Source organism: Episyrphus balteatus, chromosome 3 (genome assembly GCF_945859705.1).
Source record: "Episyrphus balteatus chromosome 3, idEpiBalt1.1, whole genome shotgun sequence".
NCBI classification, from domain to species: Eukaryota; Metazoa; Arthropoda; class Insecta; order Diptera; family Syrphidae; genus Episyrphus; species Episyrphus balteatus.
This window is the reverse complement of record NC_079136.1, coordinates 24,151,248-24,177,746: the sequence shown is the minus strand read 5'-3', so window position 1 is coordinate 24,177,746 and position 26,499 is coordinate 24,151,248. Positions and strand designations below refer to the sequence as shown.

The 26,499-nt window shown below is 27.9% G+C and overlaps 1 protein-coding gene across 2 annotated transcripts in view; it reads left to right on the top strand.

Annotated features, from left to right (window-relative positions):
* Nucleotides 1–26,112, top strand: part of LOC129916986 (transcription factor kayak) — a 97,151-nt gene extending 71,039 nt beyond the window's left edge. For both annotated transcript variants that reach the window (XM_055997286.1, XM_055997287.1), the window contains exons 2-3: nucleotides 23,366–23,648; nucleotides 23,720–26,112. In XM_055997286.1, coding sequence (XP_055853261.1) covers nucleotides 23,366–23,648; nucleotides 23,720–24,747 — 1,311 coding nt within the window. In that variant the 3' untranslated portion in view covers nucleotides 24,748–26,112. The remainder of the gene's footprint in view (nucleotides 1–23,365; nucleotides 23,649–23,719) is intronic.
* Nucleotides 26,113–26,499: the final 387 nt, after the last annotated feature.

Sequence of the window (26,499 nt, the reverse complement as noted above, 5' to 3'; positions counted from 1 at the left end):
ACATTCATTGTTATCAATAACTAACATTGTTATATCGTTTACGCTATTGCGTTAGTAAGTACCCTACCTTATGACTTTGCAATGTTGTAAACACGTTTGTATATCCAACAAAAATGCCATAGTCTAGCTATCTAATCTTTAATATGCGACCGGAAGAAGATACACAAATATCACCATTAATAAAAAATATTTATCTGTAAATAAAAAAAAAAAAAAAACAATAAAAAAAACTTGTTTTTTGTAATAAGTTCTCTGTGTAAAGTCGAAAAAAAGCTTGTCTAAGTAAACAAAAATATAGGTAGGTAGGTATAAACTAAGTCACAGACGCTAATAAATGGAACTCTTTCAATACCAAAATAAAAATGAAATCGACATAGATTTGAAAAATGACACACCTTAAACAAAATGCTTCATATCTTGTATGTTTAAGATATGTTGAGGGTAATAATAGGTATTGAAAAAATAAATAACGTATATTATTATCTATAAGAAAGTAAAGTACCTAACCAATTTTTGTTCAATTACCTACCTTGATTTTCAAGGAGAAAACTAAGTCATTTTTTGGATTTAAATATTTTAATACCAATTTAATCTAAATTATTCGAACAGTTACCGAAGTTCACTTAAAAAGGTTACAGAATATTTGCAAGTTCATACGATAGGTTCAACCTTTGCTCAGATCATTTGCAAGACAGCTGACATAGGTAACTACTTTCTATGACACTTTGTAATGGTCAAGGGCGGATATTTAACACATTGTTGTTGAACTTCCTTTATTTCAGACTTTTGTTTAAAGACATATTAAGCAGACAAAGTTGGTTTTCTAACGTCACACCCGTTACACCTTATTTTAAGAAATTGTGACGTTACAAGACAAATTAGCAAAATGTAAGTCAAAAAAGATAAAAATCAACTAATTACATTAGGTGTTAAAGCTATTAAAAATTTTTATTAAATGAATAGTAACAAAACTAGGAACAAAAAAGATGTAATCGTGTCACACTCGTTACAATAGAAATACCCATTTACAGCAAAGGAAAAAATAAAAGGACCTAATTTGGTCGAAATTCTGTATGGGCCAAAATTCGGATTCCAAAATTCTGTATTCCAAAATTCTGTATTTTAAAATTCTGTAAATTCAAAATTCTGTATTTTAAAATTCTGTAAATTCAAAATTCTGTATTCTAAAATTCTGTAAACACAAAATTCTGGATTTCAAAAAAAATGATAAAAAAACTGCGCACTTTTTTCATTATCAAAACAATTTTTCTTTTATCATTAACAGAATTTTGGAGTACAGATTTTTGATATTTTCTATGCAGAACCTTGAAGCAGTTTGCGTTTGACAATTTAAGTTATGTTTAATAACGAAGAAAGAACAACTTACAAAAAAAAAACATGGAAAATGAAATATTTTTTTAATGAAAAATCTCGGAATTTTTTTCGGAAAATAGGGTACTTAACTCAAATTAGTCATGCACTTAATAACTCCATTCGAATTTTGTCGAAAAAAATTGAATTTTTTGAGAAAAATGAAATTCAAGTCAGCAGAACATGAAAATCTCGGAAAAATTCAATTATTTATGTCCAATTTTTTCGAAAAAGTGGAATTTTTTGAAAAAAAAAAACAAAATTCAAGTTGGTAGAACATGAATTTGTATGGAAAATGAAAATATTTTTTTTTAATGGAACATCTCGGAATTTTTTTTCGAAAATTGGGTATTTAACTCAAAGCACTTAATTATTCAAGATAATTAAAAAAAAAAAATTTTTTTCGAAGATCACAGAAAAAAAATTTTTTTTTTGGAATTTTTGTTTGTTACCTAAATATTAATCCAAACCCGAATTTTTTACTAACAGTTTAAGGCATTTTCTGGTAATTGCTAACTTTTAATCGAGTTAGCAGAACATTAAGTTTTTCCAAAAGTAGGGGAGCACTTGATATAATTTTGGGGTACTTGCTCTGCTTACTTGAGGGACATGTTTTAATGTAGAGATTTAGAATTACAGAATTTTTAAAAGCAGAATAATTGATTTGCAGAATTTTGAAAAACAGAATTTTGGATTTACAGAATTTTGAAATACAGAATAATAGAAAACCAGAATAATGGAATACAGAATTATGTTCATACAGAATTTTTTCTTCAGATACAGAATTTTGGGGGAGCGGGTCATAATTCTGCTTGTCAAAATTCTGTACGACAAAATTCTGTGGGGTCAAAATACTGTAATACCATAATTCTGTACGTCATTATACTGTAAATACAAAATTCTGTACGTCAAAATACTGTATCAACAAAATACTGACATGCAAAATTCTGTTTTGTAAAATTCTGTACGGCAAAATACTGTATATCAAAATTCTGTAAAAGTTCTGTAAAGAAATATCGTTTTGATAATGTAAAAAAGTGCGCGCGCACTTTTTTACATTATCAAAACGATATTTTTTTACAGCATTTTTACAGAATTTTGATATACAGTATTTTGATGTACAGTATTTTGAAATACAGTATTTTGACCAACCAGAATTTTGCTATACAGAATTTTGACTTTCAGAATTTTGTTCCTACAGCATTTTGCACATACAGAATTTTGACATACAGTATTTTGGCATACAGTATTTTGAATACAGAATTTTGCAACATACAGAATTTCGACCCCAACCCGAATTTTGGTCATACAAAATTTTGGTATACAGAATAACGACCCGTTCCCAATTTGGTCAAGAATTTTGATTTGTACTCGTTTATTTAGAACATAATTTCACTGGTAGAATAAAGAAAAAAAAAATAACGTAACAATCTTTGAAATTTGATATGTGACATGTCACACAGTTTGTGGTGTCAGATATCTACCGACACTCATTAAATAGGTAAATAAGTCTTCTTAAAATTATTTCTTGAATGTTTTATAGAAGAATCAAAAACAAACAAGAAATTTCAATTTACATAAACTACATTCACTTTCCATAAAAAAAATTAATCATACGCCGCAGTGACCCAAGTCAACAAGTTAATAATTGATTAATGAATGCAGTTGACTGGATCACTACCTTACTGTCAAAATTATTCAGTAGATCATTGAAAATTGTATTAATTGATTGGACGATTTTAAACTTTGATAAGTCCGTCCCTTTTTGAACCACACGGATAAAATTTTATTATTTCTGAAATATTTTGAACACAAACAATGTTTTTCGACATCGAATACTGCAGGTTTGTTTGTTTGGTGTCGATGTAGTAAATGTACTTCGCTGAACCAAAAGCAAAATAATTCTCTTTAACATTTGTTGTTTTGGGATATCAGAAATATGAGGTTTACTAACATCTTAAGTAGTTCAAACATACTGCATTGAATAGAAAGAACGGGAGTTAAAATTTGAAAAAAGTTGATTTTTGGCAATAGAAGATAACACTGGTTTACAAGGGTTTTGTTGCCGAAACAAAAATATACTTTTCTGAAGGTTTTTGGTGTGCTGAACTCGAATCCGAAGTCAGAAACAACTAATCAGCTCCCGTTTTTGAGATATTACCGTTAGAAAATGCAAAAATGCGTTTTTTTTGAATTCTTCGGACCTTATTCTTTTGTTTAAAGAAAACTGTTTGAGCATATTTAGTAACGGTTTCTATAAGAACTGTTTTCCATCTTTCGACACCTGTTTAAATCTTTTCAATATCTTTTATATTGCCCGAGATATCTCAAACTGGAGTAAGTGGGTTTGGCTTCATATATCATAAAGAAGATAATGACGTTATAAAATTTATAAAAATACCAAACAACTTAGGATATCTCGGGCAGTAAAAAAGATATCGGAAAGATTTAAACAGATTTAAATAGGTGGTAAATAGTACTTATACTAAATATGATCAAAAAATTTTCCTTATACAAAAGAATAAGGTCCGAAGCACTGCATTTTTTAACGGTAATATTTCAAAAACGGGAGCTGATTAATTTTTTTTGACTTCAGATTCGAGTTCAGCACACCGAAAACCTTCAGAAAAGTATATTTTTGTTTCGGCAACAAAAAAAAAGTTTAATTTTGTTAACCAGTGTAATTTATTGTTGATAGTTTATAATTCTTCGAATTCATATATGAAGCATTGAAGACATGCAAAAGGTATTTTTTTCATTGGATTTGGTCATCGAAAATAACAAATATTTTAAGCAGGCTCTTAAAGGCAGGAAGCTCACTCTCACCATGCAATCACCATGTCAATTTGTTTTAAAAAAATCGGTTAAAAATAAGAGAACATTTTGGGAGCTCGAGATAAAATATAAAACAGTGATTAGGTTAAAATCCATTAACTCTAATTTATATTTTTTTGTTTTTTTTAAAGGATTTTTTACTGTTCTTTTTCAAGCAAACACGACATTTGGATTTTAAGAATTGCTTTTTTATATGCCTTTGATTTTTCTCCGGAAAATACCCATACTTTCTTATAGTTAAGGTTTTGATCACTCTCTTATGTCTTTAAAGATAAAATACTTTACTTATTGCCCAGTAAACGTTGATTGAAGGAATGCACTTCCACTTAACGTAAGTACCAATGAGACAATATTGATTTCGGAGTAGATTTTAAGAACATTTGTTATAATTCTGGTACAAAATTCTGTTTGGTTTCAATAACCAAGATTGTTGGAATCTACATAAGACTATTTCAAATAAGTAGGTACCTTAAATATTTTTTTCATTCATCCAAATCCAAACCAAAAAAGGCAATCCATTTTTATATAAAATAGATTAAGCTTATTTTCCATGAAATGATGAAATAAGCTTCTCAACTATTTGCTTATCAAATACGTCCTAAGGTGAACTAAGCCTATCTGTACCCAAAAATGGTATTTACTATCAGTCCACTTACTCATATCTACTCAACTCTGCCAAACTATATTATCCCAGGTTTTTCCTATTTTTGCCCAATTATTTTTGATTCTTATATTGACCTTTTCTCTCACCTTAAACAAAAAAACTGATAAACCAAACAACCACCAGCAATCATTTTAAAATCATAACAAACTTCTTAGTCAAAATAAAATATAAAAAATTCAAAAATTTAAACAACTATGAAAGTTAGACTTGATAAAGCTACAAGTTTAAAAATACACTCGGCATACCTACATTGAAAAAAAAAATCAAAACAACAAATTCCGACTCAATTCAACACTCGAATGAAATTATTGTTTTTTATTATTTTTTTTTTTTTACTAAAGTTAAAATAAAAAGCACACAATCATGCTCGATTGAGTCTCTGATCTTTGATCTAAACGTACGAATACCAAAAGTGTATGTATTATAATAGTGACGGTGCTAGCAGGGGTCTAAGCTTTCAGCACACTCTTGAGGCATTAGTAAGCGTTTGACTTTTTACTATATTAGAAGCGTGAGTTACACTACTCGTCGTTCGTCGTTGTCGTTTATAGTGCCTACGCCGAAAAGAGCACGTTTTTTGTTGTTGTTTTTCTTTCAGTTTTTTTAAATAAATAAGAAAAAAAAAATTATCAAGAAACAACTCGAACAATACAATACAAAAAATTGAAGAAAAAAAAATAACAATTCATATCAAACAGTATTAAGTGATCGCGCAGTGTAACGTCATTTCATTAGAAATCAGTTTAAAAATAACCTAACACGTATGCGATGTCGGTATGGTAACATTTTTTTTATCTTTTTATTTTGTTTTTTTATTTAATCTTAGTTTTGTTTGTAGTTTAAATATTTTTTTGCAATTAGAGTAGAGGAAGTTTTGGGATAACTTTTAACCACATTTTTGTTTGCAGAAAAATAAATAAAGTTCAAGTTTTTTTTTTAAACATTTTCTTCAGTTTGTCACAATTTAGATAAGCAATTTTGTGCGGTTTGAATTTTTTTTCTGGTTTAAATTCGTCTTTTCCTTTAAGTAAGATTGCGCTCGAACATAATGAGATTATGACGTAAATAGATTGTTTAATAAACAACAACAACGACTTGTCTGTTGGTATGTTTTTTTTTTTTGTTGCTGGCTGACTTGGGTATTAATGAACGCGATGAAAGAGAGGAGACCTTCTCTGACGACTCTGAATCAAGTCGTGGTTGGGTTTTCTTATGTCGTCATCATCGTCATCCATGAAGTCGATTGAAATAAATGACTCGATCGTATAGCTATAGCTTTCTAGGTCATTAGCAGAGGAATTGTTAGAGATATTCAATATCGTTAAATTTTTTGCAATCTTTTTTAGAACGCATTCGAAGCTTGTTTTTATTTTTTTAAATAATTTTCTTGTATAAATCAATTGTTACAACAACTACGCTTTTGTTTTGAATAAAAATACAAATTCTTGATTTGTTTTTAAAGCATTTTTATTTTGTGTGTGAAAAAATATCCCCAGGAATTTCATTGTTTTCCAATTAAACAAAAGCAATGAGAGTTTTTTTTAAACAAAGCTCTTTCTGACGAAATATTTATTTAAGCATAGTCAAGTGATTTATAATTTAGTAGATATTATGAAATTAATTTAAAATGAAGCTTTGTGAATAGGATATGTTTTTTTTTTTTTAAGTATCAAAGTCAGGGCTTACAAGCTTCTTACATGTTTAGCACTGAGTTGAATAAATGAGTACATCGACATTGAGTAAGATGTATTTTTTTTTACTTACAGACTAAACAAAAACAAGCTTCTATTCAACAACAAAAAAAAGCGGGGTTTCTGTTTGTTTGTAATTTAATATACAAAATACATACCTACCAATTAAAAATAAATACCATGTCTGACTTGTAAATTGTTGATTTGTTCAATTAGACAAAATAACAATTTTTAAATAAAACCGTTTTTTATGATTTTTCTAAAAAAAATAAACTATAAGTAAGGAATACAAGGTGCACTTTTTTGTACTAATAGTTGTTTGTTTGCAGTATGAAATATTTTAAATTTTCAAACTAAGAAAAATCATAAGAAGATTGTTGGCTCTCGTTATGTTATTAATTTCGAATATGTCAAGAATATTGCAAAAATAAATATGAAAAGGATGTTTTTTCTAAGTTTATGTATTAAATAATGTATGAACTAAATAGACTCTTAAAATTCTTTAGACCCAAGATTATATCTCTTTTCGTTTAAAGTAAAATCTAAAGACGATAATTTGTTTTCCACTGTGATTTGAGTCGCTGGGACGACATCAAGCACAACCAATGCAATTTCGAATATTTCAGATGTTCTAATATCTAGGTCAAAGCGTTCAGCTTCCAGAAGCGTTTTCGCCCGCCCAACTTCAAATCTCGAAATCTCGAAATTTTGAAAAAAAAATGAAAACAAATTTTTGATGCCAAAAGGTAGCGGGGACTCTAACCTACATTTGGGTACAACCGGGAGAACTTAAAGGTAAAAAAAAGTAAATGCCGATTCTGAAAAAATAGGCATGATGTGGCAGTTTAACATGGAAGATGATTTTTTAAAAATCTGACAATGTGCAAAGCGTAGGCCCATGACACAAGCTCTCATTTGGCATCACTCCCAAAAATTGCTCTTAAGCGGTTGAGCTTCCAAGAACGTTCAAAGATTCGGGGATTTTTCGGAAAAAAATTTTACCCCAACTTTCAAACGGAATTTTGAAAAAAAAAAATCCAAAAACCCGATTATACCAGTATCGGGTAGCTGAGAATATAAGCTTTCATATGGCACCACTCCCATGTCTCTAGGAAAGGAATTGATACATTTGCAAATGAGATTTATTTTTTTCTCTCAGCGATAAATCTCACAAAATAAAGGTTTCTCTCAGACCTTGACCGAAATTTTTCTTTTTTAAAAATAAAGGTTATTTTATGACCTTTATTGAAAATTGCTACAAATAAGAGTTATTAAGGAACCTTTCAAAAGGTTGAGATTTATTTCTGATCTCTGTTCCAAACCAAAATTTATCTTGACATCAGTGTTCAGAGCATGTTTTGTTGAATTGTGTTTGTTCTTTGTTGATAAAACAGTGTTTTATTCTGTGTTGAAAATAAATTATGTAGTTTTATTTATTTAATAAAAATAATATAACACAACCCAACACACAAAAATATTTCAGTCCGTCAATCATTTCAAACTAAATGAAGTTTTTTTATTATTATTCAAAAATAAAAATGCGTACAAGTTGACAATTTTTTTTCAATTTTAGTAACTGAACCGAAATACATTACATTTGATAGAAATTTTTCCAGTACAACTGAAAAACGTATGTATGTGACAAAAACATCAAAAATATAAAGACTCCCTCAAAATGTGAAAAATTAAAATATATCTCCAAAATTAGAGCTCTTAGAAAGGAACGAATGCAAATTTTAAGCTTATTGAACCTAAATACTTTAGGTTTGATATACCTACATTTTCATTTTTCTGGAAAATTTGTATAAACGCCTAAAATACACGAAACTTAAAAAACACAAACGAACATGTCCCCAAATGTGAAAAATCAAGTATTTCAACTGCTGGAAGAAAACCAATGCGAATTTTGGGAATTGTGAACCCAAATCAATAAAATTTGATAAAAATCTATGTGCAAAATAAAAAAAAAATTAAAAATTTATGGCCAGTGTAAATTATGAAACATGTTATGAATTACAATTTAAGTAATCAATTACAGAAAAATGTAATTAAAACTGTTTTTCATTTCAATTACTTTGGAATCCATTACTTTTTCCAATTACATCTGTATAGTAATTGAACTTTTTCGATTACAATTACAAGTAATGGAAGTAGATTTTTTTCAATTACAATTACTTGTAATTGTAATTGAAAAAAGTTCAATTACTAATTACATGTAATTGAAATGAAATCTGTAATTAATTACAAAAAGAAATCATTATTTCCCATCTCTGTTCAAGTGTGTTTGAATTAGAGACCTTTGTGTCTTATTTTGTCAAAAGTCTTTGACAGACCCAAGAAGTTGTATTAATTTTCTTTCCTTCGGAAGCTTTGTCAATAAAATCGGTACTAGGTCTGAAGACATATTTTAGCAAGGACTTCTTCATAGGTTGGAGTAGAGCGGGTCTGTTAGATTTGTTTTCTTTTAACAAATGGATAAAATTAACCTTTTCCAAGATCCATGTCACAATATTAAATAATAATACTTGCCATGGGAATGACAATGAATGATGGTCTTGTCCTTGCTCAAAATGATTGCAGTTTTTACAACTTTAACATGGTAATGACATTTTCGATTACTAACATGTATCTTTTGCTTAATGATCCAAAAGGAAACTTGGTATCATAAATTATAAACCCTTACATTTTATTTTAAGCGACATGCGAATCAGCAGAATTGATTTTTTTGTATATCAAGGAAAATTAAAAAAAAAAATAATACGTATACGCCATGGAGACCCATTTTAAACTAACTGTTAAAGACAAAATATGTCGGTATCCGTATTGCTTAGACCTAATAAATACCCAAAATGAATTCAAAATTAACTAAACAAACTTTAAATCTTAGATTTGTATCCACCTGTAAAGTGGATTTTATAAAAAAAGAAGGAAGAATTTCTGCTTATATTGCCTAGTTTAAGTTTACTAAATGAATAAGCAAAAATATTATGTTCTGTAGTCAAATATAAAAGAAAAAAAAAAAAAAATAGTACGTATACACCAGAGTGACCCAAGTTTAAAAATACTATTTAATACAAAAATTGCTGATATTCATCTTGCTAAGACTGAAAAATAAATTTAAATTAAAGGTCATTCAGAGAAACATTCAAATTTTTACTCAAGAAAACTCACACATTAAGATTTTTACTTATCTGTACATTGGGTTAAAAAAAAAATTTCTAAGAAAACCGATAAGAAACCTATTACAAAAATATTGAAATATGTGAACATTCCACATTTTCCACGATAAGATAAATATTTTTTTTTTTAATCAAAATAACCAACTGCACCATTATCATCGATATACTCGTATGTATGAAAATATAAATGTCGTTTTACGTTGAACAACAAATAAGGGGATATAAGGAAGGTACATACTTTCAATTTCATTTGGCACATAATTATTATTTATGTTCAATTTTAAAGAATGTTTTTAATTTTTTATGTTTTTTTTTTCATACACAGCAACAAAAAGAGTAAAATAACTATTCTATTTGAAAAAAGGCCAAACAATCAACGCAATAAATAAAACTACATTTTGTTTTTGCTTTGTTTTTTTTTTTTTTATTTTGTTTTGTTTCTTGGGAAAACACAACTTCGCGTTGGTAGGTAATTCTTTTAGTTTTGGCAAATTTTCAAAATTTTAAACGATAAATAGCGAAATTGTTTTTTTTTGTTTTTTTTTGTTCTCTTATTTTATTTTGAAATAAACAAAACGAAAAAAAGCGGGCAAAATCAATTTGCAGCTTTTGTTAATAAATCTTCTTTAATTGCAGGTGTAGATTTTGTAGAAACTAAAAACGACATAAAAGTTACAAAAGTTCAAATTTTTGTATTTTATTATTTTTTGCTCTGGAAGAAAAACTTTAACGTTAGCATAGCAGCTGTTTAATTATCTTTTTCTAAAATTTTGTTGAAATTTATTTTAAAAATACAAAATAAATACAAAAAAAAAAATCGTCTAAAATACAACATATCCATATTTTATTTATTAAATCGATATTCTCTGTTGATCTTAAGGGGTCGATACATATTTTCAGTTTAAATATTTATCAATAAAAGTACATTTTAACCACAATTTGCAACAAATCATAAACACAATTTTAAATTTTGTCTATTTGATTACATGACGTAATCATTAGGTCTTTGACTCTTTGACGTCAATAGCTGCCTTGATGTGCGCTCTTAAAAAATTAAAAACCAAGCTTCAACTTCTCCATATATAGTAACATCGAAGGCAAAATAAACCAAACACAAAAAAAAATGATAATAAAACAACTTTTTTGTTTCTAATTAAAATGTAAGTGTGTCATATTGTTAACTAGACATTTATTTTTTTTTTTTAATTTTTTTCATACCACCACCACACCACTGTTTCCATCCATCGCTTGATCGTTAAAAAAGCCACTTTCTTACTTTTTTTTTTCATTTTGTTTTATTTTGTTTAAAAAAGACTTAAATACAATAAAAAAAACTTCGAGTTCATTCCACTAAAATATATTGTTGTTGTCTGTTGGAAAAAAGTGAAACACTTAATTTAGCCGGCACGACCGACTTGACTGCGACTGTCCGATGGCCATGGTTAAAATGTTTGGTGATTATACGCGAAACGCGAGTTTTTAAGTTTGCCACACCTGCGTCATGTCTCTGAGCTGAGTGAGAATTTAGTATTTGAAAATAATAAAATATTATGTTGACGGTTGTGATATATTTTTATTTTTTAGAGTTACATAGTAGAGGAAACTTCTTATTTGAATAAAAAAATTGTATGATAATTATATGACATGTATGTAATGTAGGTACTTTTTATGTAAACATGTTGAAATAATTTATGCAAGCAAACTGATGGATTATGTGATTAAATATGTCTTTTGACGCAAAAGTGAAATTTCTTATCTTTTTAGAGCTTGTTGTAAAAAAAAAAAACATTAATTATAAAGTAAAATGGGCTTAAAGGGTGCAGTATTCTTCGTTGAACGTTTTACCATATCTTATCAAAAAATAAATATTTCTTGAAACAAAAAACATAAATTGAGTCTTTTTCTTGAAGGAACAAATAGCAAAAAAAAGCGGGATAGTTAGTTACAGAAAAGATAGTAATGTCACTCATTTTGAAGAACATTGAAATCGAAGGCACTTTCATGTAGGCACTTTCGAGTATATTTAAGATACATTTAGTTTGGAACTTCCCTAGATCATTTGTAAACCGAAAAAAAGTCAATATTTAGGAGTAATATCGGTATTCCATAAAATTTCGAAATTCGGATATTGACCAAACCCAGTTATTTACACAATGTGTAACCAAAATAATATTTAAAAAATTTGTAAATAAACTACAACTAAATTAAAAGCACGTAGAAAGCAAACATATCTTTTTTTTGCTATCCACTCTTTTATTTAAATTTTATAGCCTTTTGGAATGGATTTGGGGTTAGAAACTTTTGCAGAACAATTGACAAAGTTTTTCTATATTTAATCAATATTATTAGTGCTCTATCAAAAAAGGCATTTATTTGATAAGAGCTTACATTTTAGTCATACTTGGATTGAATTCTGATTAAAAATACCAAAAACAAGCAGATTATGACGGTAGAACTACATTTTTTTCCAGGGTCCTAAAGCGTTCTCGGAAGTGACGATTTGACAATATAATTGATCACTATTTTTTATCTCACAATGTTAAATAAATATTGTTGATATTATTTTGTAGTGGCTTCGATTTGATCATAAATTTAAAAAAAAATAAACTAGTTACATACCAAAACAAGCGTTCCCGGAATTTAATCTCGGCCATTCCATTTGCATTTTTAGGAAATTTTTACGCTTATTTTTACGAGATAAACTGGAAACCAGGTCAATATCGTCGGTCTCATAAGGAAACCTCGTAACTCCACCTTTTTTTCGAAAATGACTTTTGAATGCCATTTTTTAGAAAATATATAAGCGGAGCTACCCAGATTCCGAAAACTCTAAATAGACTTACATTTAAATTTGTACAACACTTTACTTCCTGTTGTTTCTCTACTCTTTTGTCTCTCCTGTAAAATGTTGATTTTGGGAGTTACGAGGTTTCCTTATGAGGCCGACGATATGTCTTCTCCGTTACTTTGAAATGGCCGATCTGCCTTTCTTTTTACTTGCGATATAATTACTACATACATATATATCAAGTTATGCATTCGTACAAAAAAAAAATGGAGATAACATTTTTCCATAGCATTACGATTTTGTTTAAAAAATTCAAATGTTAGTTTTAAGCTAAGGTCTATATTTCAATGAAAAAATTTTTTTTTGAAAATTATTATTAACGGTACCTACCGTTTTTTTTCAAATTCGAATATCTCCGAAACTTCTTATTCGATTTCAACGAAACTTTTTGTGAAGAAGCATTTATATAATTTAAATAAATTTTTGAAAAATCAAATTTTCGAAAACGGGACATTAAATTTTTTTGAAATTTTATTTTTAGATGTTGATTTCTACAAAATGGCATTACAATTTTATTTTAAAACTTTTTTTCCAAAAAATTATTTATAAAAATTTTTTTTTTTTTAAACGGCTCTAACGATTTTGAAAATTTTTTTTCTTAAAATGCACGTTAATATATTAATCAAAACTGCATACTTGTTTTTTAAGGGCAATTTAATTTCAGATTTTATTTTATTTTTTTTTTTTGTAAACGAATTTTATTTTTTTTTTTTCAAATTTCTATATAAAAAGTCTTAAAAATTTAAGCAACTTTAACTCTAAGAGCAAGTTCGTGCGACTCAGTCGTGCATTTTATTTCTTATTTCACTTAAATTAATATTCTTACTAAAATTAAACTCAGGAACACAACTAAGTATTTTTTTTTTTTAGTTTCGTTGTTATAACTCATAGCCATTAGAAAAGTAGGCATCGGGACATGATATCGTTTCGTAGTTCGAATACAAATTTCTGCTATTGTAATATCCATTAAGTAATCAAATTTGCTCTTAATTAGTTAAACGACCAAACTCAATATTTATATAATTTTAGTATCAAAATCAACTATAAAGTTGATAGTGATTAGTAAATATTGGCTAATGTTACCTGTTCCTTATTCACGTTTATCGTACACATGCCATTGTAAAAATCCAAATTTAAAATTTTCTTCAATAGAAGTTGCTTTAAATAAATTTTCTTTTTATAATTGCAACTGATTTATTATTCATATTAACATAAAACCTATTTATTTTATACATACATTTCATTTGCTGAATCACACAATATGTAATTAAAATTGCGTAATTTACATAAATATGTTTATTTTTTGGCAAAGACCATATCCAACAAGTAATCCATTAATAATACTCGCATGTCAAAGCAATTAAGCCCTCTTCACTTCACTAAAATTGTATATCACACAAAGCGAAAAATTACCTCACATCACAATAAACAATGTGTGTAATATATTTATATACATTATTAATCTTTTCTTTTTCTTTCTCCCTTTTACTGCATTATTATTTGAAAATTTTCAAAAAAAAAAAAAAAATTACAAAAATAGCTTTGAATAAAATGATATTTTATTTAATTCTGCAGATGTTTCAATAACCATAAAATACCAAAAAAATATATAAAATAAAAATAAAAACCATTTCGAAAAATAATCTTAAAATACCAACGCATCAATCATTTTCTTGTAAATCCTCGCAAAAATCCGCAATTGCAGTTTTTATTTATTTTATTTTTATTTTGATTTTGTTGACGTATCTATGAGTTAAAAATAAACATTCCGTATGGTTTTTGGCATTTTTTTTTTTATTCTATGTTTAACACACGATTTGCGATTAAAAATGATGAATAATTCGAAACACCTGTTATATTTTTGCCAAGTGAAAATGAATTTTATTCTAATGTATGTGACACGAGCCACAATACAAAAAAAAATTCATAGAATTAAACAATGTGTATCCACGCAATTAAAAAAAAAATAAATAAACAAAAAAATGTATCCTTTTGCAAAAACAAAAAATCTAAAAATGCTGTTTTGGCACAAAAATTAGCAACGCGCAACGATCATGCCAAGAGGTTTAAAAACTCAAAAACAACCACAAAAAAAAAATACAAAATATCAAGTGTGAGAGAGAACAAACAAATTCAAATTGAAATAAAAAAGAAAAAAATAGATACTAAAATTCTAAATGTATCTAAACATTGTATCCATCTATCTCATAAATACACATCAGCATCAGCTAAAGGAAAAAAAATATATAAAAAGACAAAAACATGACACTAAATGAGAGCGGGGGAAAAGTATCTAATAGATGCGATCGCAAGCAAACTCACCATCATCATCGCCACCACAAAAAAGAAACAAAAAAAATTAAAAAAAAAAAAAGAATAGAAGAAAAAAAAAAGAGCGCGGCAAAGAAATTTTCCTCTTTGCAAATATCGCAGAAAATCTATCTTGATTAGTCGAATCCGAGTCCGAGCCCCTGAAGCTTGAAAAGCTCTCACTTCAGCGGGTAGAAACACACAATTTCTATTGAATTGAAAAATAAAAGAAATAATTTATTTAAAATATCGCGTGAATTTATTTTAGACAAACAAATTCAACACACACTCTACGAACGAACGAAACAAACAAATAAAGAACTATCTTAAAAAAAAAAATCGATTTCGGTTTTGAAAACGCGAAAATTAAAAATTCAACTAAAATCATCTGTATACCAATAACACCGTTAGTTCAAATAAATATTATTCCAAATGCGAATAAATTATATAATTATTTTTTAAAAACGCTGCAGCTACAAACGACATACTCGTACCAAAAAAAAAAGTATATTATATACTTTTTTTTCTTACAGCGAATTATTATAAACCAAAAATTTAAAATTCTATTATGTTCTCAGCAATTAAAACCAACAACAACACAAAGTGCAACGAAAACTTAAAAAATAATTTCGAATCATCAAAGTTAATGCTGATATTGAATAATTTCGTACAGCAATTACATTATTATAAAAATAACGAAAGGAAAAAACATAATATAATTGCAGACAACGCGGAGTCTAAATTTGAATTTATCAAATTTAAAAAGCCACCAGAAAACGACGACGACAACAACTACAAAAATCAAAACCAAAGAAAAAGCGGTATTCTTACATGAAGAGAATATATCTTTTGAAGACTTTTTTTTGTATAAAATACACGTACAACATCTATATATTTTATTGAAAAAATATATAAAAATAAATCGCTCATCGCACTGAAATAAACTTTTATAACAACAACCAATAAAATAAAAAAAAAAAAATAATTAAACGAACTAAAAACTTTGTAACGAGAATAAGCTAAAAATACATTTTTAATTTACAAAATAAAATTAAAAAAAAAAATTCACAAAAGAAACAAAAAAAAATAAAAATACTAGGAAATAATTTCAGTTTGTGAGAAATTAAACAAAAAAAAAATAAATAAACAATTTATTTTTAATTCTTTTCTAAGAAAAGTAAATTTTTTTTTGAAAATATTTTTTTTAAATAAAAAGAAAAAATAAATAAAATAATTTAACGCGTGTGTGCATGATATTTATATATATTATTTATTGAAATATATTACTCTCTCTAGTCCATTAAAGTTTACGAAACGGTTTTTTTTTTGTTTGAAATATTTATTTAAAAAAATAAAATATAATTAATAATTATAACGAATATAATAATCTAACTCACTTCTCGAAAAAAAAAAAAAACACATCAATCTTTAACTTAATTTTAACGAAAAAAATACGAAAAACTATTTTAAACTAAAAAATGGATGCTTGCGAAATTGCAAACTTTTTGGCCAATGAGCTTTTTATGCATCAGGTAAAAAATTATTTACTTAATTTTAAAACTTTATTCCAATTTTTGTTGTAAGATAAAAATTGAATTCGATTTTTTTTTTCTGCTAAATGATATTTTATTTCTTGCTGTTCAATAAAAAAATATTTCGAATTTCGAAAATTTTTTTCTGTAACTTTAAATTAATTTATAATTTAAAGCTAAATTATATTTTATATTTATTATAAATAACCAAGCAACGCTAGTACTGGTCTGCTAATTGAAATTATTATAGTTATTGTTATTCGCCATGGCAAAGGTGGATAGTCGTAGTTCAAGAGTTTTTTAAACTAATTCACCATACTAGTATCTGTTTTTTTTTTTTTTTAGTCTATCCAATTAATTAGTTTTAATTTAATTCAATTGAACGTGATTGTGAATGTAGGCGGCGCGGTAGCAAGCAGAGAGATCTTTGATACTCTTCTCAAAACTTGTGGAGGTTTTATTTTATGATATTTCTTAAAATTGCGTCGATTGAAATTCCTTATATGGTTAGTTGATACTTGTATTATATCAAGTATTGGTAACGATTTTATTTGGTGTAGGAAGAGATTAGTTACTTCTAAAATACAATAATTACCTATACAAAATAGGTGAAAACCGTTTATGAGGTGTAACAAACGGAATTGAAAACATTTACGTTTACAGAATATTTAAGCTTAATAAGTGGGTGCTAGATTTAAAGTTTGTTAAATATCTTATCGTCGCTTTTAAGCAAGATATCCCGCCAAAAACGATATAGAGAATCTTTGTTATTATTTAATCGCAGAAATACTCATATATGTTAGTGTTTCTCTTTTATAGTGCGGTCAAGTGGTAGCACTACAAATGTAACCCTTTTTTAAATAAATGAAAAGTTAAAAAGACTATTGCCATTACTGACTTAAACGTTTTTGACAGTTTTCAATATTTGAAATATAATTCGAATTTGACTTTTTTTCTTATCAGATCAAAAAGGCACAAATCCAATCGAACCTATCGACATCCAATCGAACCTTATTGAAAATTTCCATGCAAATTCAGACAAGTCTTCTCAAACTAATTCCGAGTATTTTTAAGAACTTATCCATTAATATTGTTGTTATGTTTGTTTATGGTAGCTTTCCTTAAAAGTTTGGAGTTGAAAAATGTGTCCGCGGAAATTCAATAAAAAATAAAGACGTGAGGAGCAAAAGCGCAGGTCAAACATTGGTGCAAGATAGATCTTAAATATTCTACCTTTGGACCAAAACAAAATTTTGTAAAACTAAAAGAAAAAAATCAAAAAAAAAACCAAAAAATTTCTTTTCTAAACCAAAATATTATCTAAAGATAAAGAGATAATTTTTCTGTAGCGTTGTTTCATAGCTATCACATAAAAATGAAAGAAATATCGTTCAAAATCTTTTTTTCTAAATTCAATTTTCTGAATTTGAACAAATTTTCTTTTTTATGTGTGGTTTTAAATGGATTTATGATAATTTGAAATGTTTATAGCCAATGTGATATACGGGTTTTCCCTGAGGAAGGTATATTGGTCCTTTTTTATTCTTAATATTCATAAAAAATGTGTCATTTTAAAAACCAAAATGAAAAATGATGCGAACTTTTTTCACGTTTGCGTTTTAAATTGTTTAAAAATATAGGTAAATGTAAGGGAATTCAGGTGATGCATTTTATATTATGTATTATCATGTTAAATTTTAAAATGCAACCAAAGTTAATAAAATTTTAGAAGAAAGTTAACGGGTTTTCTCCCTCAAATAGACTTACATATACCTACCACTTTCATTAATAATAAAAATTAAAAACTACTTAAGTTTAAGTCCATATTTTTTTTTAAGATGATTTTACTAATTGCATTTTTAAGTGTTAAAAGTAAAAATAAACTAAAAACAACTAATTTTCATAAATAATCATAAATAAAAACTAGACTTCGGTAAAAAAAAATATATAATAATAATGTTGCTTTGGGTTTGTGATTAATAACATGATGGAACTCCTTTTCTTAATCGACCATTAACTCCTTTTTTTTATCCAAAAGTGAGTGTATACCACTTTCAAAAAAAACTTTCCAGAATTTCTAGAGGAAAAATTGTTTGCATTAAAATGTTTAATTTTTTTCAAAATATATTCGAGCGTATTTTATTGTATTTTTACTTGCGATATAGGTACTATAGGGCAAGTTTAGGATTCGTAAAAAAAATCGAACTCGAGATAACAATTTTACATGACATTACGATGATGGAGAATGCCAAAAAAGTGGGTCCGGCAATTCTGTCTGTCTGTCTGTCTGTCTGTCTGTGTGTCTGTCTCTATCTGGAGCTGCAGCCTAAACGAGTGAAGTGATTTTCTTCAAACTTGGTAGTTAGCAGTTTTTGGTGATTCCCTAGAGGGGAAATTGAAATTTTTTTTTTATGACCAAAACTAACGGTACTTGCCATATAACGGAAATAGAAAAGTAAATTTTTTTCAAAAACGGCTCTAACGATTTTGATTTAAATTTTTGTGTGTAGTACTACACATAAGAGCCAACTTTTAAAATAAAAAAAATATTTTTTTTACCGTTATTAATGGTACCTGTCATAGAACGGTTTTTTTCGTTTCTGAATATCTTGTACAACATTAACCCGATTTAAATGAAAATTTTTATAAAAACGTGTGTAAGTAAAGATAATATTAAGAATTTAGAAAATTTTCAAAAAACGCATTTTTGGATTTTTAAAAAATATTTCAAATTTTTTTTTTGAAAAATCAATTTTTTGAAAACGGATCAATGAAAAATTTTGAAATTTAGTTTTTATGTGTAAATTAATTATTTCTTCAAAATGGCATACCAACTTTTTTTTTGAAAAATGTTAAAACATTTTTATACATAAAAAAAAGACGGCTCCTACAATTTTCGAAATTTTTTTTCTAAAAATACCTTTTTATACAAGAAATAAAATGGCATATTTTTTTTTTTTTTAAGATAATTTAAAATGGAGTTTAATTAATTATAAAAACAGATTTAATTTTTTTATACTACTTATGAAATTCCTTCAAAATATCAAATTTTAAATTTCTTGAATAAAAAGCTTTAACATTATAGTTACTTTAAGCATAAGAGCAAGTACGTGCGACCCCAGTCGTGCAATTTATTTAACATCAATCAGGTCTTGTTACATTTAATTACACGCAAGGACAATTGTTTTTACAAAATACATGAATCTTAGAAGTATTTTTCATGTGAGAATCTCTCTTTAAAAATGAGTTAATTTCAAGACCTACTGATACCCTAGTTAATGCAACATCGTCAACAAAAACCTAACATCCAGCAGTTTATTGCAATTTAAAATTTAATCGGTCAGCTTTCACAAAACAACACGCTTTTCCTTCGTGTTCCATGAATATATCCATAGTACTTAACTTACAACATACATTCCCTGTTAAAAACATGTCCCGAATAACAATTTAAAAACGACCTTCATGTTTCAACTGTTGTTTGTTTTAACTTTTATTTTTTCTCTTTTAAAAACAAACACGATCTACAAGTATAAACTTAGTAAAAGCAGAACAATAATATTGACCTCTAGAAAACATTCTAACTAAGAGAAATAAAAAAACCCATATAAACCACAATAATAATAAAAAAAAAACTAAAAACTAAAAACAAAGCGCACGTGTAAATGTTATATTCAATGCTTCAATAATATAATTACCCACCTCATTAAATTGTTATTCCTCAACATTTTAATAGGAAATAGGAAGTGTATTAAAGGTACACGAGTTCCATCCCATAGAGAGAGGTTTCATATAGTCAAATAACAAAATAAAAATGACTATTGCATGTCACCACTTTTTTTTTGTTGTATTCTTTTTTTTGCAAACATGTTTCTAAAAAGGATTTCATATATCGATAACACAGTGATGTGAGAAAAAAAAATTATTTAATAACTTAAATACACAGCACTAGAACAATGAGAGAGATAGAAGCAAAAAACCAACAATTAAAACAAATAAATAATTAGAAAAAAAAACAACAACAACAACAAAAAAACTACATTATACATACCAAGAAGAATTATTTTCAATTTAATTCTTTAGAATTTCAAAGAAACGAACGAGTTCATCGTTATAAATAGAATCAGGGGTGAAAAACTATAGGAAGAGAAGCAGTAGCAAGCACCAGGCTTTTTGCAAATTCACGATGAAATTCACCACGATCCACGAACAAAACGACAGCCAACCATCTAGTAGCTAGTTGTAGTTAGGAGCATCAATATCTCAACATCACATTCAAATATAATAAATGTATCCCAATTCCCAACCCATCAGTACAGAACATGAGTTGAATTTAATTATAAACAAAACAAAAAATTTACAAAAACTTTTTTTTTTCTGTTTATTCTTTGCGCAAAAAACTACAATTTTATTTATCTCAAAATAAAGAGGGGAAAAAAAGACGTCTTGCCATAGCTCACACCGCATTGCTGTTGCCGCCATAGCATGAGTGCAATTAACAATTTTTATAGAGCTTTGGAGTGGGATTTTTTTTAGTATCTTTACAATAGGCTAGAAATAACGATATGGTGATAAAGGGTGTTTTTTATTAAGATTGATAATTTTGTTTAAACGTTTTATTTGTTAAAATTTTCTTATATTTTACCCTGTAAAGATGTGAACCATAAGAATTTATCAATGAATCACATTTTGTTAGAGGAATTTAAAAAATATTGGAATCATACTCGAATATAAGTGACATATCCTATTTAAATGTGTTTCTGGAGATCTTTTAACCAATGATTCTTGCTACTGTACCTTGTCATATTTAATTTAGACCCATACAAAAAAAAACGTCTTTATAGTTTATGTTGTTCAATTCTTAAATTTCTTGTCAAAAAGCTTGCATTTTGTTGGTCTCATTTGCTTATATGTACTTGTCATGTAGATAAGGATTGAGTTAAAGAAAAGTAAAAAAGTCTTAAATTTTGATAGTAAAAAACATACCAAGGGGAAACCACCTGTTTTGAAAAATTTGTATGTTTCCCTTTTCCTGCATTAAGCAGGGCAAACAATTTAAACATGATTAATTTGTATTTTGGAGCTTCAGTCTACCACTCAGAATAAAGTTTTTTTAAGGTTATTTTGGAATGTCATAAGGTTTTCTGCAAACTTTTTTTCTTGAGAAACTCCAAAAGACGTTTTTGTATGGAATTTATGCACCGAGAACTACCAGACTGGTCCAATACTTAATTTTTTTTTTCATTGAGAAGTAACGTGGCAAAGACCCAATTTTGCATAAATATAGAAGCTTCGAGCCTCAAAAACCAATCCTAAGTTCGTTAAATAAAAACGTTTACAAGCTCCTCTTTGTGTTGGTTCTGCAATATAGTGTTTTCTACATTTAAAAAAAGACTTATCAAAAATCCTCCGAAAATTGAAGCCTCGAAATAAATTCGCATTCAAATGACACGCGCTTTTTGGATGTTTGAGTTCAGCCCTCAGTTTCAAAATCGAGCTTTATCTTTTGGGTATTTATAAACATCAAATCGCATTATAAATGAAGGAACGCAAATATTCCAATTATTTGTATGAGTGTGCATTCCAATTCTCTTAATTCACATTCGCTTTTAACGAAAATATATGAATTTTGATTTTGTTATAATGTGGATACCGAGTACAGAGTTCGAGTATAGGGAACAAGTAGGACCAAGACAGAACCAACGCTGCAACCCTTAAGATGATTGGCACAGCCCAGTGCATTTAACTAAAAAGTGCAATAAATTGCAACACACCGCAAATCTTTTTTAAATTGTAAATTCTAATTATGTTTAATTATGTTTATAAAAAAAGAGTTAATCTACTTTAAAATAAACGTAAAAGTGTCCTGCCCAAAAGGACACCCTTTAATTTCGAAGTAAAGAAAAATTTGAGTATTACCTTAGATCCGAATAGCTTTTCTCCTGATTGCTTAATTGGGGGCAAGGAATTTTCGCTTCGTACTTCGTGGCATTGTTTTTAGTGCTTTTTTGATGGAAATACAAATTATTTTCTCCAGAACTCTCGAAATTCAAGTAAGTTGCTTTATTGTAAAGAATCCTACATCGACGAACTTACCTTCTGCCATTAAAACTATAAAATCCTAGTTGAAATGTTTATATTATTGTTCTGTTAAAGTGAGGGCTTCACTTTTACCTCGATCAAACAATTTGTGATGCTTCAACTTTCATACTCACCAACCATATAAAATAAATAATTCAACAGAAAAAAAACACCCTGTTTTACAAAATAAAACAACACAGAGAAACCGTTTTTTTTTTTGTTGCTTGTGCCCACATTAACGATGTCTGACATAGCACAAAGCACGCCCGCTGCTTGTTTGTTAGATTTCAATTTATTGTAAATATTTTGCTTGCCATCCCAACCACGTGGGTTGAAAGTGATAAAAATAAAAGCAAAATAAGAAAATCCATTGTTTATTGCCATTTATGAGTATTCGTTTTTCTTTTACATAAACACCACCATCTCCCACCTACGTCAGAGAGGAATGTTAGGTTAATGTATTTAAGCCACCTACTTTTGTGAAAGCTTTTATATCTTCTGCGATTTCACTCAAAAAATTGAGATTTATCTTACAACAACAAAAAAAAATGTACTCAAAAATGGTATACAATTTTAAGGGATATTAGGCTAAAAAAGGTTAAGGTCGTAAGACATCTAAATATTTATGAAGTTTTTTGGAGGAAAAACTGCCCTACGCAACCTCAATCAAGACTTTCCAAGGGTTTCAAAAAGTTTCAAGTCTTTTCGTCACTTCATTTTTGAGCTATCAAGTGCCTTCGTAAAAATTTGAATACAAAATTTAAGGCCAATCTAAATTTTCTAGTTCCTAATTTTAATAAAATTTTAAAACTTATGAACAGATTTTCTAATTACATTTTCGTTTTTTCTACTTACAGCTTGTCTCATTAGATGGCATTCAAAGTGGTGTACCCACACTCACCACATCAACATTAACGCCAACAACATTACGCAATATCGAACAAACATTCATCGAACTAACAGCTGATCCACCAAATACTGCACCCTATCAAGCTGGTTTTGTTCCGCCCCGGGCGCCATTTCATTTACCCGATTTCCAAAATGAAACCAACAGTATGTCATCATCGGAAGATTCGCAAAATTCGTGGCCCAATACACCGATGATAAATGAAGAAAATTCCCTGGCCACAACAGATACATGTAAGTTTTTCTTAAAAACCTATTCAAAAAAGGCTTATAGAACTAATTTTATATTTTTTTTTTCTTTATAGCAAGTGTAGCCACTACAAATAATGACAGTCCGTCCTTTCAAAGTAATGGTACTGGCGGCGGTTGCAGTAATGCCGCATCTACCTCAAATCAAGCTTGCAATGATTTCACAGGAGCTATAGCACGTGAAGTTGCACGAACCAAAAACTCCTCCTCTTCAACCGGCAACACAAACACTCCGTCCCGCCGCAATCAAGGTGGTCGTCGTCCGACAAAAGCAACAAACATGTCACCCGAAGAAGAAGAAAAACGACGAGTTCGCCGAGAACGCAATAAATTGGCAGCAGCACGCTGTCGAAAACGTCGTGTCGATCAAACAAATGAACTTTTAGATGAAGTTGCCGTCCTTGAGAAACGACAAAACTGTCTAAAGAAAGAAGTTCAAAGCCTTCACGAGGCCCGAGAACAACTGCAAAAAGTATTGGAAGAACACAATTTACAGTGTCGCAAAATTCGACCAACCAACAATAACATTCTGATGGATACTTTTAATGCTTGCGACACCGCCGGTCGTGGTTCGCCACTCGATCTCAAGCCCGTTGTGCCAGACTTTGATTTGAAGTGCGTCAAAAGTGAACCAAATGACCAATTCGACAGTCTCGATGGACCCTCATCACCATCAAATCCAGTCATGCTATCACACTCCTCGTCAGCCATGGTGCCGCCATTACCGAATGTATCAACGATTTCAGCGTCCATACCCTCAGTCACTGCTTTGAACACACCCACCATCACAAATTCACCTCCGCCCATGTTGAAACCGGGCGGTCCTGCAAAACAACGACCCAGCTCGCTAAATGTTCCCCTGCAAATGATGCATGGTATGGGTAAAACTGTGACAGATATAAACGGAGTTGCGATAACAACGCCATCTAGTGGAGTTATGTTTAACTTTGACAGTCTTATGGATGGCGGCACTGGTCTCACTCCGGTTTCTGGCCCCCTAATTCCAACGTGCTCGTCGCAAAATAAGCATCCCCTTGAGCTGTCCACACCCACCAGCGAACCATCTAAGCTGGTCAGTTTATAATAGTTAAATGAATATTATTTGTAAACCATAATAACAACAAAATGCTGACAGGAAAAAATATGAAAAATATGTATTTTGTGCGAAAGAGAAGAAGATTGTCGAAAAGAAAAGTGGGTTGGAAAGTAACTTTTATTTTCTCCTCTCCCAAGGAGAACTTATTGTTATAATCTTAAGGCAAATGATTTATTTTTACTGTCCTAAAAATTCTTTTGTATTATTTTTTTTTTTAAATATAATATTATTATTTTTGTTTTATTTATATCTAGCGAAAGAAAAAAAAAATATATTAAAAAAAAAAAAAAAGAAAGCATTGTAATTTAATTTTTTTTAGAAGATTTAAAACATTAAAAGTTAAACCAACAAAAGAGAAGGCGTTGTGATATTTAAAAAATAAAATAAAACATAAATAAAAAAATAAAATAAAAAAGTCGATTTATTATAATATAAAAAAAAATTACAAAATAATATTTAAAAAACAAAAAAAAATATTTCCTTAGCGCAAAATCTATATAGCTAAAAATAGAGAAGAAAAAGGAAAACGAGTTTCATAATTTTGTTTTTAAATTTAATTCTTTTATAAAGAAAAAACAAAAAAAAAAATAAAGTTTTTTAGAGAAAAAAAAAGTTAAAACAAAAATGTTAACTCTTCATTTCTAGTTCTAGAATCAGGAAGTAAAAATATGTTTTTTTTTAATTAATTTTAAGCTGAATCAATCATTAAAATTTATAATAATTTAAATATAAAAAACAAAAACTTAAAAAAAAAGCCTTTTTGTCGATCGTTTAAAAAACAATTCTAGAAGTGAAAAATTAAAATAAAAAACAAAACACAAAATCACATCTTAAAGATATAAAAAAAATCTATTTATAAATATATGCAGTAAGAAAAACCTTTGTCGCCTTGTGTTTTTTGTGCAAAAGCAATAATTAATTAAATGTGTATTACTTTTTTTTTCAATAGCATATATTATAATTACTATTTCTATGACTTTTGAAATAAATAAAATCAAATTAACTATAAAATAATATTAAATTACATTTTGTATATTAAAAAATAAATTAAAATAAACCAAAAGTAAATAAATTTAAAATGTAGTGCAAACAAATAAGAAAAAAAAAACAATTTGCATGTATAATGTACTATATAGTGTTAAAAAAACAAAAACTTATTTGATAAACACAAATATTAAAAAGATTAAAAAAATTAAAGTATATTATATATTTTTTGACAAAAGCAAAACTATATTTTAAAATAAAAACAATTGTAAAGCCTAATCATTAAAAATAAAAACACAAATACAATTACAAAAAAAAAGAAACAGTTTCATAGTTTTTCTATTCAATCAAAAAGGAAAAAAAAAATAACGTTGTAAATCAAAAATTAAAAAAAAAAAAAAGTTAATCAAAAGCAATACTTAAATAAAAATATGCTACACTTTACCAAATTGAAATGAAAAAACAATAGCAGAGCAACAGCATACATATTGCAAATTATTGTATTGATAATCTTAAAAAAAAAATAAAAACAAAATTGCAATAATATACCATCTTAAGACAAAAATAAATCTTGTTGTGTTTTTTTGACTAATTTTAAGTTATGCGAGAATTTTATAGCTATTTCTCTTGGATCTATAAGGAAAGACTATTGAATATAACAAAAATAAGAAGAAAGAAGGATGTTTTTGCGGTGAAGCAGTTTTTTTTTTTTATAAAACATGTGTTGCAAAAAACTAATTTTTTTAGGGGGGAATC